This window comes from Littorina saxatilis, unplaced genomic scaffold (assembly GCF_037325665.1).
Source record: "Littorina saxatilis isolate snail1 unplaced genomic scaffold, US_GU_Lsax_2.0 scaffold_410, whole genome shotgun sequence".
Lineage (NCBI taxonomy): Eukaryota > Metazoa > Mollusca > Gastropoda > Littorinimorpha > Littorinidae > Littorina > Littorina saxatilis.
In genome coordinates this window covers 55,441-75,000 of record NW_027128866.1, presented here as the reverse complement: position 1 = coordinate 75,000, position 19,560 = coordinate 55,441, and the positions used below count along the sequence as shown (strand labels likewise).

The following is a 19,560-nucleotide window of genomic DNA, read 5'->3' as shown; positions in this document are numbered from 1 at the left end:
TCTCTCTCTCTCTTTCTCTCGCTCTCTCTCTCTCTTTCTCTCTCTCTCTCTCTCTCTCTCTCTCTCTCTCTCTCTCTCTCTCTCTCTCTCTCTCTCTCTCTCTCTCTCTCCCTCGTCACCCTTTGAAATAAAAACATTCTTCTCGCCTTGTCTTCTCATTTAGTTTATTAGCTTGAGTGTGCGTTCAAACGAGTGTGTATATGATGTACCTGTGCACTCGTGTTTTCTCATTAAAAAATCAAGGGACATTCGCTGTTCTGTAATTTAGAAACGCCTGCAAAGATCCGCTTGAGCATTCGCAAATGCGTACGCACATGTGTTTGTGCATGCGTCTCTGCGTGCCCGAGCTTGCTTGTGCGTATTTCTGGATTGCATGCGTCTGCTAGCTGAACGAAACCTAAAAAAATGTTGTAAGTGTGAAGAAAAGAGCGCAGGCAAATTACAGTGGAGACGGAAGGCTCATCATTATGTGTATTATGCTCTGCCACAAGCCTATGTCATCTTACAGCTTTAAACACTTCTCATTGTCTCATTGAGTAACTCCCAAAGTAAAGATGTATTTTTCTAAACTCAAATTTATTTTATTTTCTTTCGTTTTTTTTCATTCCAAATCCTTTGAGAAGAGATATATATATATATATATATATATAGAAGAAGTTACTACCATTGAACGGGTTTCCCAGAAATATCTATTCTATTTTTGATATCATAGGCCTTTGGAAAAAGTACAAATCGCGCATGACAGTAAGCGTGAACAGACCACAGAAGGCCATTTTTAGAGTGCTGTAAACAGCTTCAAAATTAAGCAATGTTCTTATAGTTCAGGTTTGAAATGTAAAAGTACTTATAGAATTGCTGTGCAAAGTTTGAAGCCTGTTAGAATTATACATTTGGAGGTATTGGACTGTAAAGTCAGGCAAATATGCGATTTTTTCACAATTGGGAAGTTATGTACAGGGCGACAAATTAAAACAAGTCGCGTAAGGCGAAAATACAATATTTAGTCAAGTAGCTGTCGAACTCACAGAATGAAACTGAACGCAATGCCATTTTTCAGCAAGACCGTATACTCGTAGCATCGTCAGTCCACCGCTCATGGCAAAGGCAGTGAAATTGACAAGAAGAGCGGGGGTAGTTGCGCTAAGAAGGATAGCACGCTTTTCTGTACCTCTCTTTGTTTTAACTTTGTGAGCGTGTTTTTAATCCAAACATATCATATCTATATGTTTTTGGAATCAGGAACCAACAAGAAATAAGATGAAAGTGTTTTTAAATTGATTTCGACAATTTAATTTTGATAATAATTTTTATATATTTAATTTTCAGAGCTTGTTTTTAATCCGAATATAACATATTTATATGTTTTTGGAATCAGCAAATGATGGAGAATAAGATAAACGTAAATGTGGATCGTTTTATAAATTTTTATTTTTTTTTACAATTTTCAGATCTTTAATGACCAAAGTCATTAATTAATTTTTAAGCCACCAAGCTGAAAGGCAATACCGAAGTCCGGGCTTCGTCGAAGATTACTTGACCAAAATTTCAACCAATTTGGTTGAAAAATGAGGGCGTGACAGTGCCGCCTCAACTTTCACGAAAAGCCGGATATGACGTCATCAAAGACATTTATCAAAAAAATGAAAAAAAATGTTTGGGGATTTCATACCCAGGAACTCTCATGTCAAATTTCATAAAGATCGGTCCAGTAGTTTAGTCTGAATCGCTCTACACACACACACAGACACACACACGCACACACGCACATACATATGGAAAGCCGTTTGGCTCATAACCATTACACGCGTAATAAAACATAAATACACGTGTAATAAATAATTGATACACGTGTAATAAATGATTAATGCACGTGTAATAATCATTTTTACGCGTGTAATAAATAATTCATACACGTGTAAGAAATGATTAAATACGCGTGTAATAAATATTTCATGCGCGTGTAAGAAATGATTAAATACGCGTGTAATACATATTTCATGCGCGTGTAAGAAATGATTAAATACACGTGCAGGAAATAGTTTATACGCGTGTTAGAAATGATTAAATACACGTGTAGGAAATTATTTAAATACACGTGTATTTAATCATTACATACACCCGTAATAAACTTAAAACTTGAATCGGAAAATATACGACATGCAAAGCAACAACTCTCGTCTATTCTACTTCCGGTTCGCGCGCACAACAACCGACTTCATCTAATAAAACAAGTAACTTACCTTTCCAATGCTGTGCGAGCCTGGGCAAAGGCGTTAAATTGTTCTCGCAAACCTTCTAAGGTGACATTGACGTTTGCCGCTTCCGCCATCTTGAGCTGTAAGCGTGCAAAGCGAGGCGATGAAGACGCATAGAGTGTTTTTCATGTGGATTCCCAGTCCGAGTTTTTAAGTCGCTTAACCACGTGACTCCTGCATTTTTAACGCTTGTATGAAATATTTATTACACGCGTATTTATTCATTTCTTACGCGTGTATGAAAAATGTATTACACGTGTATTTAATCATGTCTTACACGTGTACGAAATGATTAAATACACGTGGAATAAAAATGTCATACACGTGTACGAAATGATTAAATACACGCGTAATAAATATTTCATGCGCGTGTAAGAAATATTTAATACACGCGTAAGAAATATTTCATGCGCGTGTAAGAAATAATTAATACACGCGTAATAATCATTTCATGCGCGTGTAAAAAATATTTAAATACACGTGTAATAAATAATTACACGTGTATTTAAATATTTCTTACACGCGCATGAAATGTTAATTACGCGTGTATTTAATCATTTCTTACACGAGTATGAAATATTTATTACACGTGTATTTAATCATTATGCTATTCCATAGCATGAGAAAAAAGATAAATTACACGTGCAATAAGAAATAAATACACGTGTATTAGTCATTTATTACGCGTGTATTTATGTTTTATTACACGCGTAATGGTTATGAGCCAAACGGCTTTCCATACATACACCACGACCCTCGTTTCGATTCCCCCTTGATGTTAAAATATTTAGTCAAAACTTGACTAAATATAAAAAGCAAAAAGAAATTACCTTTTCGGTTTTATTTTATAAAACAGATTGCAGCAACCACAAATGTATCACAGTTGAACCAATAAATGCAATAAAAAGGGTTTTATAGCCGATTGCAATTTTAGGCTATATTGACGTCATCACACGAAATTTAAGAAACGCGAACAAGCAAATCTTCAGTGGTTTTACAGGTAAAGATGTCATACGATATATCAAATTGAAGATCTCTTTGTGTACAATCTAGCTGTCATACTTTTGATGCTGTATAATCAAAACTTTACAACTTAAGCTTGAAAATCAATATTTTCAAAAATAATAAATTTAAAATAAAAACTATAAAATGTATTAATGTTCCGCAATGTCAATCTTTATAAACATTTGTAACCTCACATTTTAGCATATTTCCACACATTGAATGATAATAATGTTACTTCCAAACAAGAAAACACTAACTACAGCACAAGTTTGCAGTTATGCGTTATATTTTAATCTGCCTGACTGAAAATGTGTGCGTTTCTTCCTTAACCTGTATATCCGCGATTATATAGCAAATTATGGGTATGTAAGTGTGTATATATTCATGTATGCAGGTATGTATGTGTGTATGTATGTATGTATGTATGTATCCTTATGTTTTTATGTGAATCTCTCTCTCTCTCTCTCTCTCTCTCTCTCTCTCACACACACACACACACACACACACACACACACACACACACACACACACATACATTCACCAACACACACACAATATCTGTTATCCTTGTTGTGGTGCAATTAAGGTCAGGTATACAGCATGACAAAATCCCCTGCAATGCAATAATGACACAAACAACAGATTTTCCAAAAAAACTGTCATAGCAACACAGAAATTGTCTAATCAATGAAATGTAACAAATACAATTGCATAACAGAACAAAGAAACATTTGAATATAACATCAGGTATTTAGCGCCAGAAAGAAACCTAAGTCATTAGTTATGAGAACCAATTAAGAACATCAAACAACTCAGCGCCATAAAAGTCATTTCAAGTCATCAGTCACACTTAAATGTCAAAAATCGTCGGGAAATTAATTCAGCATTATAATAATACCATCAATAAACACACAAGCATGAAGATGAAACAGAACAGACGGAAATTGTAGCACCGAAATGAATTCTGCAAACACATCGCGATCAAAGAAGAACACCAGGTGACTTTGTGTATTAAAGCCATCGTTAAAGAGACATTACACATTCAATGAGATGTACCTACAGATCAGGTAATTCCGTGCTACAAAACCCAGTGCAGATCATAGTCTAAAAGACATCGAGATATTACTAAATTATACAGTACTTCAGCGCCATATAATAATGTAAGATCATCAGTCACACAAAACCGAGATGTAACAAAAAAAATCGGGTAATTCGATCGATCAGCACCATATGAAAACATTGCAGATCATTAGCCACACAAACAAAGAGATATAACAAAAACATCAGGTAATTCGATCGATCGGCACCATATAAAAACAGTTACACAAGTTCTCACTGAAAGTGAAGAACGAAGCGGTTCCGCAGGTTGAAATGACACCTTTTTTTTAAGTAACACAAGACACACGCTTGGCTTGGAAGCCATATATTGCAGCCACAGAAGCAACAGGTGTGTGTGTGTGTGTGTGTGTGTATGTGTGTGTATGTGTGTGTCTGTTCGTCTGTGTGTCTGTCTGTGTGATTCTGATTAAAAGTGAATGTGCATGTCTATGGGTGTTTTTGTGTAAGTATGTATGTATGTATGTGTGTATGTATGTATGTATAGGTTACAACACGAGTGGTTTTTTATATGGCTTGTATTTCAGTCAAGACCCAGCGGATGAATATCATCGGGAGACACGAGCCTTTGGCGAGTGGCTCTCGATTGATATTCCCGCTGGGTCTTGACTGAAATACAAGCCATATAAAAAACCACGAGTGTTGTAATCTGTATATCCCATTCTACCATCAAACACAAAGTGTAGACTACTAGCGGCACTGTTGCTATCTGTGGAGTGTGAAACAGTGTTTTCAGCGAGACATGGCCTTTTTGCAACCTTAAACTAAGTGACCGTCGCTGAAAAAATAAAACGAATGAGTGCATCTATAAGTACGCGGTAACACTACTTTCAGACCGTTTAAAAGCTTTAAGTAAAGGTTCATAAGTTGCAAGAAAGTAATGAAGTCGTATAGAAATCCATTTAGTTGAAGCGCACAATTCTTTTGCGTTTCAGGTCGGCGGAACGGGGAAACCGGTTTGGCCCCCATTTGGCTTACTCGACTCGATTCAGAATCGATTCCACGTTGTTTTTTTCGAACGCATTATTATACAATTAGTCTTATTGACAGAGAAGCAAATTTTAGGGAACACATATGTAGATTTAACCATTTGCTCCCTATTTGAAATGTATCTACATGATAAACTGTTTTGCGAGTGTGTTTGCATGAATCTAAACTGGTATGGGTGCGAGGAAAACAGGACCCAAGTCTGTCACCGCCGCTTGATTGCATTTTGAAAGAATATGACTGGATTACGGAAAAATACACACATGTTAAGTTCTTAGATACCTTCATCGCCAATGTGGACTTACTGCAGAGCCAGGCAAAAGAGTAGACTTGCTCGCAAAACACGTGAAACAGCTGATGATAGCGAAGCCCAACCGTGCCAGGTAAGGACGGTCTGACAGATTCTCAAAAGTCGTCTGCTAACGAAGCAAGGGGAGGGTACTCGTGTTTTTGTTTTGGTTCGCTAGCATCTGGTTATCTTGTAAGTTGAATGTTCGTTTTTTCCCACCTGCATTGCTTTCATAATGAAAGAAACGTTTGCTTATTGCATCTCATACATCAGATCAGTTCTGAGATTCATTTTTGCGTGCAACTGATATGGTTTTCTGAGCCGTGCAATACGATTTTGGAACTTCATACAAATGTGTCACATTGTTCGGCGCGAGGTCAAAGGTCGGGAGCAAAGTAGTTCTTCGCCCAAATCGGAATCTGCACTATCATATATTTTTTTGAGTCCATGATGTATTTATTGAGCTATAAAAATACAACATATATACCCATACTGAAGTAACAGAGACAAAGAAGGGAGGTCATGGGATATGTATATATATATATACAGTCGACTCCGGTTAATCGGCCACTTTTGGGACTGACTGAATTATGGCCGATTATCCGAAGTGGCCGATTATCCGAACATCGCATCGGGAAGTTCCTCAGAACAAAAATGTTGGATGTTGGAAGTTACTTATGGTAGCGGAAAGCGGAAGTTTCGTGCATTGGCATACGTGCTCTACATGTCTCCAAAAAATGTGTCCAGTGTCGTCTGCTTCTGTTTGGCACTGGCACGTTTCCTCACTGCAGCACAGACAACGTCCAGGCAATGCAGTTCTTCTTCCCCGAAGGCATTTTCCAGGGCATATTGAACCAATCAACCAATGCCTCGTCCACTTCATCGTCTTTTCCTCCTCTTTTCCTTTTCTTTGAGACAGACAAGCGTCCACCTACAGCTTCACTCCTGAGATGATCCTCGTCGTTAATCCATCGACAAAGGGTTTTTCTTGGGACCCCTAACTGATTTGCAAGCTGCAATTTTGATGTGTTAGGCGGATATCCTTTCACTTTGTCCAAGAATTCAAGTTTTTCCAAGACGCTGTAATCTTTCCTTTTCGTCGCCATGGTTTGTGCAAAGAGGCTTTCGGCACAAGCAAGTCAGTGTTTGACTGTCAGTTGTTTCGATCACAGTGTGTAAACTCAGTAAACTCACTGGCAGACCTTTGTGCTGTCATGTGAGTAATGATCATGGAACCACTCACAAAAACGTGAAAGTGTGAGGTGGCCGTTTAGCCGATGTGCAAAGTTTTCGTGGTGGCCGATTAACCGAACATTTTAACACATAATATGAAGAAAAGATTCGGTCCCAGGGAAAATAGGCCGATTATCCGGAATTGGCCGATTATGCGGATGGCCGATTAACCGGAATTGACTGTGTGTGTGTGTGTGTGTGTGTGTGTGTGTGTGTGTGTGTCCGTGTGTGTGTGTCCGTGTGTGTTTGTGTCTGAAATTCAGGATCCAACTGTGTCCATGTGCACGTGTGTCTGTGTTTATGTGTGTGTGTTTGTGTTCGTGTGTGCGTGAGTATGTATGCATGTGTGTGTGACTTGGAATAATAGGCCGTGAAAAGTAGGATATGCGCCGAAATGGCTGCAATCTGCTGGTCGATGTGAATGCGTGATGTATTGTGTAAACAAGAAGAGCAAACGCTCGATCGAGTCACTTTCGCAGTTTTGAATATTATATGAGGCATCAGATGGACAGGAAGAAATTGCTATTCACAACACAATGAGTCACGTTCACATAAAATTTGAGCCCGGTCACTTTTATAGTTTCCGAGAAAAGCCCAACGTTAAGTTGTGTGTTGCCGAACAGAAAAGGCTAGTTATCTCCCTTGTTTTTCTGATAACGTTCGTAAAAGGCTACAGATGTAAATACTTTGATGTAAAGAATAATCCTACAAAGTTTCAATCACATCCGATGAACTTTGTCAAAGATATAAAATGTCTAATTTTTCCTTTGACGCTGACCTGTGACCTTGAAAAAGGTCAAAGGTCAACGAAACCATCGTTAAAGTGTAGAGGTCATTGGAGGTCACGACTAAACAAAATATGAGCCCGATCGCTTTGATAGTTTCCGAGAAAAGTCCAACGTTAAGGTGGTGTCTACGGACGGCCGGCCGGCCGGCCGGACGGCCGGCCGGCTGGACAGACTAACACTGACCGATTACATAGAGTCACTTTTTCTCAAGTGACTCAAAAAATTCCATCTCACACGGCATAAATAGATCCCTGCGCCTTGAGTCCGAGTCTGGAGATACGCGCGCGATATAAGACTTCATTTTATAATAATAATAATAATGTGTCTGTCTTTGTGACTCTGGATCAACATTTATTAGTGTGTGTGTGTGTGTGTGTGTGTGTGTGTGTGTGTGTGTGTGTGTGTTTTGTGAGAGAACGTTTTACCGAGATTTTACTTTGCAAAGTGAGTATCTACAGCTAGGTTACTTCGAAAAGGGCTTCTGCGTGCTGATCAGTCCTGTGAAGCAATTCATGTTGCAGTGAGGTAGCTACGTGTTTTGTCCACGTGTTTTTAACCAAAATGTCATTGTCCACCAACAAACCTTCTCCTTGGGTCTGTTAATGTTGCTGGGTCACGGGGTCTTGCGTGTCGTCAATAGCCTGTTTCTCATAATAATACTTGTGGCGAAGGTGAGTCATATAAGCATTTGCGGTTCTTGTTAGATCTGTTCACTATAATAATAATAATAATAATAATAATGGACATTTATTAATCGCCGTTTCTCACAAGAGCTCACGGCGATTTACATATTAATTTCTGCCGTGTGAGATGGAATTTTTTACACAATATATCACGCATTCACATCGGCCAGCAAACCTCAAGCCTATTAGGGCGAGCATTCACATTTCACGGCCTTTATTCCAAGTCACACGGGTATTTGGTGGACATTTTTAGCTATGCCTTTTCAATTTTGCCAGGAAAGACCCTTTTGTCAATCGTGGGATCTTTAACGTGCACACCCCAATGTAGTGTACACAAAGGGACCTCGGTTTTTCGTCTCATCCGAAAGACTAGCACTTGAACCCACCACCTAGGTTAGGAAAGGGGGGAGAAAATTGCGGCCTGACCCAGGCCTGAACACGCAACCTCTCGATTCCGAGCGCAAGTGCGTTACCACTCGGCTACCCAGTCCATAATGGATCTACTCAAGGCCGCGTCGCAGAGACAAAAATCCACAGCCAGAAGGCTCGGTTATTCTTTTTAAAGATGTTGCTAGTTCGTTGATTTAACTTTGGTGGGGAGTTGAAAAACCTAAAATTGTAACGTATTTGCATGTGACATTTTCACGGCATGCCTTGATTTAGCCTTCGGCGGTGAAACAGTTGAAAAGCGTTTTAATTCAATCGCAAGGCAAAGTCAAACACATTTACATCAGTATGAGAACAGACTTCCGGATAGATCTGTTGCAGAGATCTTTCACTACACAATATATTTTTCTGTTTTAAATAAGTTTTCTTTGCGAGCTCGTGGAAAATAAGCGATAATTTCGAATTTCGGCTTGTCGCGACGTCAAGTTTTTCACTGTGCATACTCTGATACTGAACACTGCGTAACAAACTGATTCAGCTTTTGCATGACTGCGAGAGTTGATCAGCTTTTGGTTTTTCACTTCAATCGCTTGTCAAGGTCAAGCCAAAGCACATACTGATTAGAAAAATGTTACTGAACTTACTGGTAGATGTATCTCTTGAGATCAATGAGAAGAAAGATCGAGCGACTTCCTAAAACGCCTGTGTTTAAAAGAAAACACTGTGTTCAGAATTAACCCTTTCAACAACGTAATGATATTTGTGTAAGTTGCTCTTTTGAACATATAATAACAGAAAGTTGATTGTATCGCACGCAAAATTACACGAATCTGGTGAGAATATCTTTCCTTTGCGAGTCTTTGGAACTGGGGCGATAATTTCGAGTCTTTCAGCTTGCCGCGGCGTCATGCAAATAGCTGTATCACTCTGTAAATGACTAGATTCAGCCTTCGGCGGCGCAACCGTTGGATAATCGCTTCACTTCAATCGATCGGCCCGGTCAAAGTATAGCCCGTATTGATGAGAAAAGATGTTCTTCTTGTAGATTAGCCTTTTAAAATTACTGAGAGAAATGGGCGATTTCCAAAAACGCCTGTGTCAAAACAAAAACACTGTGTTCAGAATCAACTATATTCACAACATGTTAATAGTAATTATGAGTCGCTCAGCGGAATACATAATTACAAAGGATTGATCTGATGGTATGCAAAATGTCAGTAAACTGCATCTAATACTTTTTCCTTGCGAGATCTCAGAACATACGCGATTCGGCCTTGGACGGCGCAAAAGTTGAAATATTGCTTCACTTCAATCGGTTGGCCCGGTTAAAGTAATGCACACATTGATTAGATAAGACATTGTCCTGGTAGATTGGCCTTTTAACATTATTGACAGGAATGGGCGATTTCCAGAAACATCTGTGTAAAAAGTAAAACACTGTGTTCAGAACCCACCCTTTTTCAAGACGTTAATAAAATGTTGATAAGTCGCTCTTTCACATACATCATAATAAAGGGTTGATCTTATGCCACACTAAATTTCAGTATTGTACTTTAAATAGTTTTTCTTCGCGCGCTCTTGGAACTTGGGTGACGATTTCGAGTGTTTCGCTTGCCGCGACGTCAAATAGCTTTTCCCCTGTACACCGCGTTTGCGGCTAAGTCCGAAGCGGGAGATAGCGTTTTGGGGCAAGTTCGGGACTTGTTTTACTCATGAACCAAAAACAGCACGTTCACATACCAACAATCATTCAAAATAACAACAACTGGAGAAACCCTTGCAAGTTGTTTGACGTTTTCAAAATATTTATTTAGCCTTTTAAATCTTCATAGAAAAGTAAACAAAATCACGGCTGTGGCCGCCATTTTGGATTTTCTCTGTGGGCCTCCCTAGCATGTATCATGATGGTTTGTGCTGAACAATGAACTTATGGTTCTGCCGAATGTTGCAGAGATGGCTACACCCGAGGAAAGTGATAGAGGCTCAGGGCTCACTGCAGGTATATTGATTTTAAATGTGGTCTCTTTCTCGTTTAAAAACAAACAAACCCCCAGTTATCTTATGCACAATAGGTTACTTTAAAAAAAAATGCAACTCACATAAGTTCTATATTTCTGTTGATGCATGACTTTTGTGCAATTTCATAAAACGTTTTCAAATTCGGGGATTGACTCAACAGAACAAGGTTTGACTTATATTTTCCAGTCCTATATATGTGTGTTTCTGTGTGTCGGAGAGAGATGGTCGATTTGTCCTTCGCTGGGGGTTTGCAGTGCGACTGTGCCAAAGTGGGTGCACTTCTACTTGTTTAATGATGTAACACCCCACAATGATACGCCAGGCAAATACGTTAATTGCTGCTATTGCTATTGCTAATGTATACGTGTGTGCATATCCATCTAATATGTTAGTTTTTTTCTTCATTCACAGTTATTTGCAGAAATGTCACCATAGGTCACACTAACAGTGGAATTTTTGTCTGTGTACATAGAAAAGGATCGGTTCCGTCTGATTCTGATTGGACAAACTGGAGCGGGAAAAAGTGCAACAGGAAACACTATCTTGGGGAAGAAGAAGTTCAAATCACAGACCGGCATTAACTCTGGAACGAAAGATTGTGGTTTTGACATCGTGAACCGGAAAGGACAAACGATTTTGGTAACTTAATTCTCTCTCTCTCTCTCTCTCTCTCTCTCTCTCTCTCTCTCTCTCTCTCTCTCTCTCTCTCTCTCTCTCTCTCTCTTTCTCTCTCTCTCTCTATTTATCTATCTCCCTCTCTCTCTCTCTCTTTCTCTCTCCCTCTCTCTCTCTCTCTCTCTTAGTCCATTTCGAGAATGCTCTACCGTTTTTCGTTGGTGTAATACAATGTTAATGTTCGTTTGACAAATACAGTGCTCAATGAGATATTAGCCAGAGATGAGCTCAATAATTCCGGGGTCGATGAAAGCTAACCAGTAGCTCGAGTAACTGCAAAAAGGTAATGTATATATGTGGTTATCAGTGTGTATAGAACATCTCTGGTGTGCAAATAGTTTAAGTTGCACTGTTTCTTTCTGACACGACAAAAAGAAATTTGAGATTACATTGGACATTATTACGCATCATCTGTTGCTTGTATTATACATATAGCACAATGTCGACGTTTGATTTCAGGTGATGGATACACCAGGCCTTTGTGACACAGATGGGGATGACAAAGTAATAGCACAAAGGATAGCACGATCTCTGCTCACTGTTACACCCGGTCCGCATGCTGTCATTATGGTGCTGAGATGTGACGCCAGATTTACTGAGCATGAAGTCAAGGTTTCTGTTGTCTGTTTTTTGCTTTTCACTCTCGTCGATTTTTGACAAATGAATTCCGCAAGACCGGGACTCGAGAGGAAGATGTGTGTGTGTGTGTGTGTGTGTGTGTGTGTGTGTGTGTGTGTGTGTGTGTGTGTGTGTGTGTTTTTGTCAGGTCGATTCTGGGGGTACACTTACTTCGTCGGCGGTCACGTGATACCTAGAACAGTAATCGTTGATCCAGAGAGCCAAGTAAAGGGCCTTACATGGCATATACAGGTTGAATGAAATGACACGAGAATGAATGTTTTAGTAGGGGTACGAAAATGGGTGCAATAATGTTGTTGCTCAATAATCTAGCTCGGCATCAGTTTGAGCTATTTACGCCTGTCCGCGAGTACATCTCTTCTGTATTTCTGATGTACTTTATTTGATAGATATCAAACAGTAGATCACAACTCAACTTGACGCGGAGATTCTTGTAATCCAAGTCTGTATAAAGAGGTTGCCAAAAGAAAAACAAGTCGCGTAATGCGAAAATACAACATTTAGTCAAGTAGCTGTCGAACTCACAGAATGAAACTGAACGCAATGCAACTCAGCAAGACCGTATACTCGTAGCATCGTCAGTCCACCGCTCATGGCAAAGGCAGTGAAATTGACAAGAAGAGCGGGGTAGTAGTTGCGCTGAGAAGGATAGCACGCTTTTCTGTACCTCTCTTCGTTTTAACTTTCTGAGCGTGTTTTAAATCCAAACATATCATATCTATATGTTTTTGGAATCAGGAACCGACAAGGAATAAGATGAAAGTGTTTTTAAATTGATTTCGAAAATTTAATTTTGATCATAATTTTTATATTTTTAATTTTCAGAGCTTGTTTTTAACCCAAATATAACATATTTATATGTTTTTGGAATCAAAAAATGATGGAGAATAAGATGAACGTAAATTTGGATCGTTTTATAAAAAAAATATTTTTTTTACAATTTTCAGATTTTTAATGACCAAAGTCATTAATTAATTTTTAAGCCACCAAGCTGAAATGCAATACCGAAGTCCGGGCTTCGTCGGAGATTACTTGACCAAAATTTCAACCAATTTGGTTGAAAAATGAGAGCGTGACAGTGCCGCCTCAACTTTCACGAAAAGCCGGATATGACGTCATCAAAGACATTTATCAAAAAAATGAAACAAACGTCTGAGGATATCATACCCAGGAACTCTCATGTTAAATTTCATAAAGATCGGTCCAGTAGTTTAGTCTGAATCGCTCTACACACACACACAGACAGACAGACAGACAGACACACACACACATACACCACGACCCTCGTCTCGATTCCCCCCCTCTATGTTAAAACATTTAGTCAAAACTTGACTAAATGTAAAAAGAACACCTCATATATCATTTGGATTGGGAATTGTGCATCTTTTTTTAAATTTGTATAACCAATGGATAAAGATTAAAGAGACGAGTTTCTCCACACATTATTCGTGCAAAAATAATCAATAAGACTGGCCAGAAAGAGATGTTATTGTTTATTTCCCAACTCGATTGATTGTCACATAAACTTCGGGGAAAAAAATTGCAACGAATTTCGCATCCCAACAAAACATTCCTTCCCGTGTCATGTCATTCAAACTTTCTATGACATTCAAATTCTTCATTTGGCTATGTGCACACTTTTCGAATCAAAGATTTTTGTTTCTGGGTCACGTGACCGCCACTCGATCGAGTAAGGGTACTCCCCAAATCGACCTGAAATAAACGTAATACAAAAACCCATGATAGGCACAACTTGGTAAATGTTATATATGGGGAGAAAGTCATTTCAATTATCTATCCAGAACAGGTTGTTGTGTTTAGCTCAGTTGCGTAGTTCTTGTATGATTCTACTTCTACTGATGCAGGCATTGATAGCATGAGGGGGCATAATTATAACATCGTGAAAATTGCAGAGCAATCCACCGTAACATATTGCTTTAATACAGAGAGCTTTTCGTCATTGTACTTCTCAAAATTGCCACAAGAGCCTCCCGTTGTCGACCGTTCATGCGATCGACACCTGCATCTGTGGAAATAACACAAGTTAAGAACTACGCAACATAGCTAGACAACAAATACCTGTTTTGGACAAAGATAATTAATTTGAATTTCTCCTCTTATGTTAAAGCTGCCAAATTGTGCCTATTTTTATAATTATTGTCGATTTTGTTTTTGAATTGGTGTGTGTCAGGTTGATTTTGGGGGTACCCTTACTTGAGCGCCGATCACGTGACCCTTGAAAAAGAAATATTTAAACATAAAAGTGTGCAAGATAGCCAATTGATGAGACTTTAACGGCCTAGAAAGTTTGAATAGAATGACACGGGAATGAATGTTTCGTTGTGATACGACATTTTTTGCATATTTTTTATTTGCAAAGGTTAGTTAGATAACATAATTATTTGGAACATATTTTCTTGTTTTATTGATTAAACAGGCAAATCGCTCTTGCAGTCTTTTCTTAAAAGTGAAAAAGAGTTATAGATTTTTCACTGAATTTTACCTTCTGTATAACCACCAAATGCTGATATCGCATAAAATAATGGTATCCAGACTTTATAGCTTCTTTTCTTGGCGGCGCATAAGTATTGACACCTTGACACAGTTCGAATCCCAGTCGCTGCCGCCTGGTGGGTTAAGAGTGGAGATTTGTCCGATCTCCCAGGTCAACTTATGTGCAGACCTGCTGGTTACTTAACCCCCTTCGTGTGTACACGCAAGCACAAGACCAAGTTCGCACGGAAAATATCCTGTAATCCATGTCGGAGTTCGGTGGGTTATGGAAACACGAAACTACCCAGCATGCCTACTCAACGAAAGCGGAGCAAAGCTGACAATGCTCTCAGAGTATAGTTTGGGGAACCCAAATGGGCAAACAAAGAAGAAGAAGAAGAAGAAGAAGAAGAAGAAGAAGAAGAAGAAGACACCTTGATATCTTCCTTTTACCGAGGCCTCACAGAGCCACGATGTACTTGCGAATTCGTTCAGTATTTCCTTGTAGATACATTGATTAAAGTCAATATGGTTACATCTTGTCACTGCTTGTACAAGCAATAATGCGAAATCGCCACATAGAAAATACTCGATCAAAATAGAACATTCGTCCAGCTTTTTGTTGCAGATGTTCGACATGCTCAAATCCGTTTTTGGGGAACATTTGACGTCGTTCTTGATAACAGTTTTTGTTGGAAAAGACCAACTTGATGAGGACGGCGGGAACTTTGAAGAGCAGGTACCTTTTTATCTTAGAAAAATATGTATTCCGAGTACCCATTCGCAGAACGCATTCATAACCCAAAGGGAACCTCATCGAACTTCTTGCACTTGTGAGTGAAATCTAAGAAAGTAGACTAATAAGGTTGTGCGGAACTATTTCACTGCAAACTGTACGTAGGGGAAGGTTTCCTAATAATAGGGACCACCTTTCGTTTCATGCTAATAACTAGCTTGTTTTCTTGCGAAGAAGTTTTATTTTGTGTTTGGTAGTCCTTCTCTCGTTAGTTAATCGTTAGGCCTAATTAGAGCGAATTAGCTTTGATATACATTCAGAAAAACATAAATACATTCACAACTGGTCCATATTAGAAGTATAGGCGCCTAATATGGACCTGCGAAGAGGCCTTCATAAATCACTGTAAAAAGCCCCATATATACTTTAAAAAAATATGGTGCAACTTAGTGTGCAAGTCAGAATAAATCAAAAATGCTTTAGATGAATGTGTTTTGGTTTGGCCAGAACATTACTTGAAGCACAACAGGAAACTAAAAAAACCTATCAAAAACAGAGAGAAAATAATTGAAATATTTATGTGGATGATTGCTTTCACAGGGGTGACATGACCGCCTCTTAAATGACAGTGCCCCTAACAAAAATAATTCTCCAATCCAATACTAGATAAATGTCCACAACGTTTGCAAACAGAATGTATGAAGTTTGTGTGAGAGAGTGAGTGAGTGCGTGTGAATGACTGTGTGTGTGTGTGTGTGTGTGCGTGTGTGACTTGGTGTGTGTGTGTGTGTGTGTGTGAGAGAGAGAGATTGAGAGAGAGAGAGAGAGAGAGAGAGAGAGAGAGAGAGAGAGAGAGAGAGAGAGAGAGAGAGAGAGAGAGAGAGAGATTATTTTGCTGACGACTCTTTTCTTCATTCAAGTGGAAAATCTGTTCCAGAAATAGAGTTCTCCCTTCAAACAGCTTTAAACGATGTTAATAACTGGTGTAGTGCCAATGCTATGCTTGTCCATCCAGAAAAATCAAAAAGTATGGTAATTGCAACCAGACAAAAACACCAGATTTCTCCACTCAAACTTAATCTTACTATTGGTACGCAGTCAATTGAACAAGTTCAACAACATCGCGTTTTAGGGGTAATTATTGATTGTGAATTCAAGTGGCAGGCACAATCAGAGCATATTTGCAAGAAAGTAGCCAAGAACGTTTTTCTGCTTTCCAAGTTAAAGCAATTTCCGGACAGAAAGACTATCGAAATGTTTCAACATGCTCATGTAATGCCTCACATTAATTATGTTTCGACGCTCTGGGGTGGTAGCAGTGATGTCCACTTGAAGAAGCTAGACTCTCTCTATTGTCGCTCGGCTAAACTTGTCGTAATGCCTCAACAGATATGAAGTTAAAATGCTTACATTTCTTCCAATAGAGAAGCATCTTAAGTTGAACAAAGCCATTTTCATGCATAAATTGTATTACGGTAAGGTTCTGATTTACATTACATCACTATTTAAGAGAGCAACCCAAAGATATGGGTCTGTCAACTTGATACCACCAATTACACGAATTGACCTTTATAAGACCAGTCTTGCTTTTTCGGGCACATCAGCCTGGAACTCTATGCCATCATCCTTCAAGCACTTAAAATCATTAAAAAGTTTTAAAAAAATGTGTTAAAAACACTGCAGGTCTGCGTAGTTTAACGCATTTTGATTTACCACAGTTAATACTATGTCAAAGATATGCTGTGCAATTTATATTTTTTGAATATATTTGTGTTGTATTATTGCTGCGTGTTCCATTGTTACTCGCTTAAACACATAATAGCCTTGATTTTATGAATAACTATATGCGTATGCTCTTCATGCATCATCATCCGCATCATCATCATCATCATCATCATCATCATCATCATCATCATCATCATCATCATCATCATCTTCATCAGCAGCAGCAGCAGCAGCAGCAGCAGCAGCAGCAGCATCATCGTCATCGTCATTGTCATCATTATCATCACATGTATATTTTTGTCCAACCTCTTTTTGTTGTTAACTTTTTAATCTTTTATCCGATCATTGTGTGTTTGTGCGTCCCAAGGACAGATTGTAAGAAAAAGCATAGTCTTAAATCTTAATCATTGTAAAATAAAGTTCAATTCAATTCTCTCTCTCCCCCTCTCTCTCTCTCTCTCTCTCTCTCTCTCTCTCTCTCTCTCTCTCTCTCTCTCTCTCTCTCTGTGCGTGTGAGTGCGTGTGCGTGTGTGTGTGTTTGTTTTGTTGTACGTCGCCGTGAGCTGTCAAGGGAATGGGCGATAACTGTATTCATTGTCATTAGTATTCGTAGTTTCAGTGTTACTTGAATTTCTGATTGGCATTTCAGCTGGATAAATCGAAGCACCTCAAATATGTTCTGAAACAGTCAGACTTTCGCTATGTACTCTTCAACAACAAGGGCTCACCTGAGGAAAAGGATCAGATGGTCGACATGCTTATGGATAAAGTCGAGCAAGTCGTTGCTAAACATGACGGGAATTGCTTTTGGCACAACATCGCCCGTTATCTGGAAAAGACAATGTCTGTAATGGTGGACGAGGAAATCCGACAAAGAACAGGAGAATCCTCGACAGCTCAAGATGTCAGACAAGTCAGCACTAAAAATGCAGAGAAAAGTCGTCCAAATCCAAGTGTGTCCATTCCACTTGATAGGACATTGAATGTGGAGAGCGGTCAGACTTCAGACCATGGAACGGAAGAAGAATGGTACGCCATATGTCTTGATAAGGAAGCCATTAACAGGCAAAAAGAAATGAGCGATTTGCAGAAGTTAGGCACAGTCAAATCCAGGCTGAGGAATATGAAGAGATCCCAACAGAGTAGCGGAACCAGAATGCGCGTTGACCAGATATTTGTTGAAAGCAGTCAGACTTCAGAACATGGAGCGGAAGAAGACTGGTACGCCATATACGTTGAGAAGGAAGCTATTGACAGGAAAAAAGAACTGAGGGATTTACAGAAGTTAGGCACAGTTACATCCAGGCTTGTTGAAAGCAGTCAGACTTCAGAACATGTAGCGGAAGAAGACTGGTACGCCATATACGTTGAGAAGGAAGCTATTGACAGGAAAAAAGAACTGAGGGATTTACAGAAGTTAGGCACAGTTACATCCAGGCTGTTGAATATAAAGGGATCCAAGCTGTCCAGCGGAACCAGAACGCACGTTGATCAGATATTTGGACAGCCAACCCCCGAACAGTACGAGCAAGCGTTGGACACAATGAACGATCAGCTGCAGACGGAACTCGCGGAAAGCCAAGATGGCCCCTCCCTGTATAAGATGACAACCAAGCGCCATATGAATACTGCGGAGATGAAACGCCTGGTTGAAGACGCTGTAAGAGAGAAGATAATTCGCAATCTTGGGAAACTGAACACCATTCAGAAAAAGGAACTGGATGAGGCCATTGACACAGTGAATACGAAGATCACAAAAGGACTTGACAAATTCAATCTTAAGGCTATGAAAACCTGTAATTTGATGTGAGTCTTCTTGAGGACATCCCCTGTACTACAGTCTAACACACTTATAATGAACTCGCATGAGAAACATCGCTTACAGGAAATTAAAATTCACTTAATTAATTAGTATAGTTACGAAGCATTTTCGAGCAAATCATTATAAGGTATCTGAATTACAGAACAACGAATTTCCTTTGAACTTTTCAAGGTCCAATTCGTCAGAAAACTTTCCCAAAGTGGCCCCTTAGGTGAACTATGTATCCAACAATTATTTTCGCAGGAAATACTTTATCAGTTGTCTTAAGAAAGAAAGAGAGAGAGGGGGGTGGGGGTGGGGGGGTGGTGGTGGTGGTGTTTCTTTTCGATCTTAGACCACATTGAAGGTAAAATAAGTGAAGCGAAATTAATTCATTTAGTCACTCTGTCGAACTCACAGAATGAAACTGTACGCACTACACTGGCCGCTGATCGCTTGAAATCGCTTGAAGTGACAATTAAAAGCCAGTATAGCTTAGTCACGTAGAGCGCTTCACAGGAAAATGCACTTGTCTTTTTTTTTTCTTTATAACTTTCTAAGCTTGTTTTCAATCCCAACATAACATACTTTTATGTTTTGGGAATCAGAAAATAATAAAGATTAAGATGAAATAATGATTGGCTCAATTATTAAAATTTTAATTTTAATTTTTATTATAATATTTGGATTTTTAATGACCAACCTCATGAATTAATGTTTAAGCTTCCA

General features: G+C 39.1%; 1 protein-coding gene across 1 annotated transcript in view; it reads left to right on the top strand.

Annotated features, from left to right (window-relative positions):
• Positions 1 to 19,118, top strand: part of LOC138957190 (uncharacterized) — a 23,697-nt gene extending 4,579 nt beyond the window's left edge. The window contains exons 2-6 of the mRNA XM_070328349.1: positions 10,695 to 10,742; positions 11,235 to 11,401; positions 11,897 to 12,049; positions 15,198 to 15,308; positions 17,680 to 19,118. Coding sequence (XP_070184450.1) covers positions 10,697 to 10,742; positions 11,235 to 11,401; positions 11,897 to 12,049; positions 15,198 to 15,308; positions 17,680 to 18,840 — 1,638 coding nt within the window. The 5' untranslated portion in view covers positions 10,695 to 10,696 and the 3' untranslated portion in view covers positions 18,841 to 19,118. The remainder of the gene's footprint in view (positions 1 to 10,694; positions 10,743 to 11,234; positions 11,402 to 11,896; positions 12,050 to 15,197; positions 15,309 to 17,679) is intronic.
• The last annotated feature ends 442 nt before the right edge of the window (positions 19,119 to 19,560 follow it).